This window comes from Antechinus flavipes, chromosome 1 (assembly GCF_016432865.1).
Source record: "Antechinus flavipes isolate AdamAnt ecotype Samford, QLD, Australia chromosome 1, AdamAnt_v2, whole genome shotgun sequence".
Lineage (NCBI taxonomy): Eukaryota > Metazoa > Chordata > Mammalia > Dasyuromorphia > Dasyuridae > Antechinus > Antechinus flavipes.
In genome coordinates, this window is record NC_067398.1 from 158152871 (window position 1) to 158158870 (window position 6000).

The window sequence follows — 6000 nt, forward strand, 5'->3', positions numbered from 1 at the left end:
TCTAATCAAGGGTTTGTTTGGTCTCCCTCTCCCCGCAAAGGGCGGTGGAAGATGAGCATTTTTGCAGTCCCTATAAGAAGGAACCAAAAGAAAAGAAGTTGAAGAGTAGATACCTTAGCAGGAAGATCTACCTTATTTTGTCAGAACTAGGGGACAATTTCAAGTATTTCTTAGAAGTGAAAGGGAAAAGAAGGTGCTATTATTTAAAGGCCTCTTTTTCTTAGTTAAGTAAAGAGTTGGGGTCCTAAAAGGGATGGTGTGGGAGGCATATGGATGTTTGGAATAGCTTCAGTGGGGAGTCAATTAACATTTATTAAGCACCTACTAGATGCTAAACTCATGCTAAATACTGGAAATGCAAAAGAAGTCCCTGCCCCCCACAATCGGACAATATAACAGAAAAGCAATCAGAGAGAAATAAAAGGATTGTTATGCTATATGAATTTATAATAAGCCCAGTCTGCACGGTTAGTTTTTCTAGCTTTTTCAGTAGTAAGTAAGTAGGAGATAGATGGTAGTAGTAGTCCAGGGTCAAAGTTTGGCAAGGTATAAGTAGTGATTTGAGAATAGAGAACAGTGTAGCTAAGTATAGGGTCTAGATTTAAAAAGGAGGAAAAGTGAAGTCAGAAGTGGGGATGGTGGCTTGAGAAAATACTGAAGAGTGGAGGTGCTGATGGGAACCAAAAATATGTTTAGAAGGCTTAAGACAGAAAGAAAGACAGGAAAATAGATCATGGTTAGATACAAACTCACAAAAAAATGTAACCATTTCAGCTGATGCAAAAGTTTACAGAATTTTTAAATGACCTGAACTCAACAGTGTTACCTTATAATTTGCTGTATTAAGTAAACAAACATATTCAACTTTGGTTAAAAAAAAAAAAAAAAAAACTTGAGGGTAATATGTATTGTATATGCTGTGTGCACATACAATATATATTATACATATACATAAATTGATAGAATTTAGGACTTGAAGTTACCATGGATACCAGCTTGCCCAACCCTGTCATTTTATGGATAAGGAAAAGGTAACCCAGAACCTTCCAATCAAAATATTTTGCTAAGATTGTCACTTCTGACTGGAGCTAAAGAAGTCAAACATAATTGTTTGGAAATTAAGATTCCATTCAACACAAAGTTGTGATTACTTAGATGTAAGTACTGCGGTCAACATAAAGTATCTAATGTTTAACGACTGACAACTAAAAGTATCTATATTAAAATAAGTTGGGAAGAAAGTAGCAGGATATGACAGTGTCTGGAACATAAATTGCCTGCTCAGAAAAGCACGATTAGATTTTGCCGTAAGTACAAAGTAAAAAAATCACTGGGAGCATTAGCTCTCATTCTAACTGGCTCTTCATTCTTCACTCAAGGGTGCAATTTAAAAAGCCAAACATAAAGCCATGCTATGTGAGCAGTCTCCTTCCAAAAGAGCCTTGGGGATGGTGGGTGCCTGGAAGAGATGAGACGCGGAATCGGCAGGATGAAACACGCAAAGTTACTGCTAAAGGTCGGGAGGAGCGGGTCCCGGGGAGAGGGCCCGGCCGCGGGTTACCTGGGAGCGCAGCTCTTGGTTGCACCTCTCCGCGCCCTGGTACAGGCGCTCAGTGTGCTGCAGCACCTTCTCGATGTCGCGCACTTGGCGCCGGCAACTGCGTAGCTCCTGCTCCAGCCTCTCCACTTTGCGCCGCAGCTGCACCAGCTCGGGCTCGGCGGCCGGCGGAGATGGGGAGCGGGGTGGAGGGGAAGGGGCCGCGGAGGCCATGGAGCCTCGAGTCCCGGCGGCAGCGCCCCGGGAAAAGAGGGCCGAGAAGCCGCGCTCAGGAGGCGGCCCGAGGGCTCAGCGGCAGCCGGAGGGTGCGGGACGCGCGGAGCCGCCTGACACTGACATGACGGCGGCTGCCGCCGGCCATGCCTCCCCGAACTGAGCCTCTTGCCGCGCCTGCGGGAACCACGGACAGAGGAATCGAGGCCCAACGGCACGGTCCAGGCCTCGGTCCCGGCCCGGGCGAGGAGGAGCGGTGCTGGCGGCTACCGTCGGTGCCGGAGGCGCGGGCTAACTTCTGAACCACAACAGCGAAAACTTTATTGGCAACAACTTTAATTTCTCCGGTTACCGACTGGGCGCGGGGAGGGCGGGAGGCGAGGAGCGGACGCACAAGGGCCGCGCGTCACCCGGACGTGTTCCCCAACGGAGCCGGAAGTGACGATACCCCTTTGGTCTCCGCTTGCAGCCAGAGAGCAGAACAGTGAAATTGATGCGCGTGCGCTTTTTGTGCTGGAGGGGCTAGCTGAGTTAAGAGAGACGGGAATAATTTGGGTTGTAGTGTTGACTGATTTTAGTGTTTTTAGGAGAATGGAAAGACCCTGATGATATGTGTGATGTAGTAAGTCAGGAAGTCCCGAGTTCAAATGCAGCTTCAGAAACTTAATAGCTGAGTGACTCTGGTCTAGTCACTTCAGCTGTTTGCCTCAATTTCCCCTTCTGTAAAATGACAACAACAACACATCTAGAATTATTATAAGGATAAAATGAGATATTTGCAAAACGATATAACATATATTATATGCATATAACAAATACATTATATATAATATGTAATATATAACAGGTCAGTAAATTCTAGTTCTTATATGTATTTTGCATTTCTCAGCTTTGAGAAAGTTTTCGCTCAGTATAGTAATGAGAAATCAGGTAATTTGTCTGGAATTTAGCATTTATCTTTTTTTTTTTTGAGTTTATGGGGTAGATAACTGCTGCCAAAATTGATCTATTATAACGCAGAAATTATAAAAATAAAAACCTAGATTTTATTATGCTTAATATAGATGCAGAACTTGGGGGAAAATTAATCTGATAATTAGGATTCTAACAAAGCTTTTTAACAAACTAAATTATGTTAGAGTGAGGAAAGAAATTATTCTTTTACAAATTGAATTATTGTAAATTCATCCTTGGCTGCATTCTTCATCATGTTTCTTTCAAAATAAAAGTTGAACAAATTTTGTTAAGCAAGTCATAGTTTCATACATTCCCTAAGAAAACATAGACTCTTTAAGTAAACTAGGTCAGGTTACAAATTAGAGGGTTCACAATAAGCCGGTTGAGAGGAAAGAGTTATATGTCACCAAGATAACCAAGAAAACTGGTATGAGGGAAATCCTTTCGTCAGTTAGCCAGGGGAGCTAACAAGTACGTAAATCATTTTGAGAAGCTCCAACTCCCCTTAAACTTTTATCTGATGAATGCCTGTTATTATTATTATTATTTTCCCCAGTTACATGTAAAAAGAATATACCTTTTTTTTTTTTAACATTTCCTTATGAATCATGTTAGAAGAGAAAAATAAGAATAAAAGGGGAAAATCACAAGAGAGAAAAAAAAAACACTAGAAAAAAAAAAGTAAACACGGCATGTGTTGATTTACATTCGGTCTCCATAGTTCTGTTTCTGGATGTAGATGGTGTTTTTCATCCATAGTTTATTGAAATTGCCTTGATTCACTGAACCGCTGAGAAGAACCAAATCTATCAGACAAATGTCAAACAGTCCTCCCTTAGCATTATTATTCTAAGTTTTGGGTGAGATTAATAGTAACAGAAGACAGGCTTTTAGTTCACCAAAAGTAACAGAATGACCTGAGCCCCAAATAATAAAAATAGACGTGAGTTAATAAAAATTCCCATAACAATTTCCTTCTTTGAAAAATGAGGAGATTGGCCTAGATGGGCACAAAGTGCCCTTTTCAACTCTAGAACTATGATTCTATGAATACGATGTCATGTTTTAGAATGCTTGTTATGTGTTTGTTTTGCTTGTTCACAATGCATAGAAGCACAGCACATAGATTCAGAAAAATCTGTGTTCAAATACTAGCTAAGACATTTACTAATTGCTAAGACATTTACTAGTTATATGACTGGGCAACTCATTTAGCCTTTCTGTATCTCACTTTTTTCATCTATAAAATGGAAAGATTAAGAACACTAGCAGTATGTACCTCACAGAGTAGATTACAGATTTAATGAGTTAATATGTAAAATACTTGAAAACTTTAAAGTGTAATAAATTCTAGCTGTCATTTTTGTTGCTGTTTAGAGCCCTGGAAGAAGACTACTTTCCCTAGCCTTTGTACACAGCCCTAAAAATCAAAATTCTCCTAATCTGTCCCCATAAGAGATGATCTTTCTCTCAGATTTGAGGGTTAGAAAGGGGATGTGTTTGTGTGTGTGTGTGTGTATTTTCAAAATAAAGTCTGATCTCAGCATATCATCTCCTATCACCATGCCATTTTAAAGCCTTTCAGGACCTTAAGTAAAAAAATAAGAATTACTAGACTGGCACATCTTCCTGGGCCATCTAGCTTAATATGTCTGACAATTAACTTCAAGGAATATTTTAATAAGAAAACATAACTTGTCTTTGGTGAGAACTACAAAGATTGATAATAATGAATTTTGGTTCTATCACCCATTAATTTAAATAAACTTTTTTGTTTGTTTGGGTCCATATCTATGATTTTACATGTGTAGGGAGTTCTCAGGGAAGAAATTCCTTTTTTACTAATTTACTGATAAACAAGGTGCTTTGCAGCTTGTAGTCTTAAGCAAGGAGCACTGAGATTTTCTATAGTTTAACATAATATATATCAGTGTGAAGAAGCAGTTGAATGCAGGTATATCTAACTCCAAGGTCAGCTCTATTCACTTTTTTTTTTAAAATGAAAATTGACTAAATTTTTTTGCTTTAAGCAGTACTTCCTTTATTTACTAAGCTTACTTCTTTCAAACTTTATAGTTTAAAGTTAAAGAAGGCACATTAGCACTCATCTAGTCTAGATTGTTATAGATGAAGAAAATGAAACCCAGAAAGCTAATATCACGATTCTAAGTTTGAAAAGATCTCAAGTGATACTTGAGCAAAAATCACCCTACAAAATGTCTTGGCAGGTATTTATTTAGTCTTTGCTTAAACCTCTCCAGTGAAGATCCACTATCTTCTGAGACAAACCTCTTTCCTTTTTGGATTGTTCCAATTATTAGGAAGGTTTTCCTCATGAAGCACACATACTGAGTTAGCATAACCTAGATGTGGGAGAGGGGTGATGGATTTAGGGGAGCAAGAAGAGTTGGAAGAATTTATCAGCAAGGCACACAAAGCAAGCACCTCCCCTTCCCTCTTAGTCCTAGATGTCAGTGTGAGTAGAATAGTCATGTTCCTGGCTAGGTCAAGATTTCAAATCATACTTCTACTTATCAACTGCTGGGCAACTGCCATTAACATTAAATATTGACTAGCTGTTACTAATGAGCAAATAAGTCCCCAGGCCTCAGGAATAACAGTACTCAGCCTTTCTGCCAGCACCCTTATTTTGTTATCCTTTCTGAGCATAAAGTCAGCGGGCTTTTTTCCTTTTTTCTGAATAATATAATTAATGCATTTAGAACATTATTCCAGTAGTGTCTTGCCATCCTCAAATGATTTCTACATGTTGCAAACAATTCTGCCCCTGCAAGTGGGAGTTGAGAAAGGAGAACAAACCAGTTGGAGTTATCACCTGGCCACTGCCTCTTTAGCAACCATAGATAGGGAAGACGCAGAAAAGAATGTTCTTGCCACTGTCAAGTAAAACATCAGAAATGAATATGGTCTTTTAATAGAAATAAAACTAGCATTTCTTAAGACTCTACTATGTATCAGGTACTGTACTACACACTGGGGGAATACAAAGGCAAAAACAGTTCTTTACCTCAAGGACTTCAAAGTCAAGTGGGGAAGACAATATGCAAATATTTTCATGCAAAAAAGATAACATGAATATTAAAGAACATGCATTACCCTCTGCTATGTCCTAAGAACCTTGGGTCCTTCCCACTTGACTTGCAACCTCATATGTGTGTTATTTTTCCTTATTAAAATGTGAATTTCTTATGAGTAGAACTTTTCATACTTTTTTATTTGCATTTTCAGCATAGAATAAGTACTTAAGTGAT

The 6000-nt window shown here is 39.1% G+C and overlaps 1 protein-coding gene across 1 annotated transcript in view; it reads right to left on the reverse strand.

Moving 5' to 3' along the window:
• AGGF1 (angiogenic factor with G-patch and FHA domains 1) overlaps positions 1 to 2253 on the reverse strand; it is a 59969-nt gene extending 57716 nt beyond the window's left edge. The window contains exon 1 of the mRNA XM_051991947.1: positions 1562 to 2253. Within this exon, the coding sequence (XP_051847907.1) occupies positions 1562 to 1771 (210 nt within the window). The 5' untranslated portion in view covers positions 1772 to 2253. The remainder of the gene's footprint in view (positions 1 to 1561) is intronic.
• Between the last annotated feature and the right edge of the window lie 3747 nt (positions 2254 to 6000).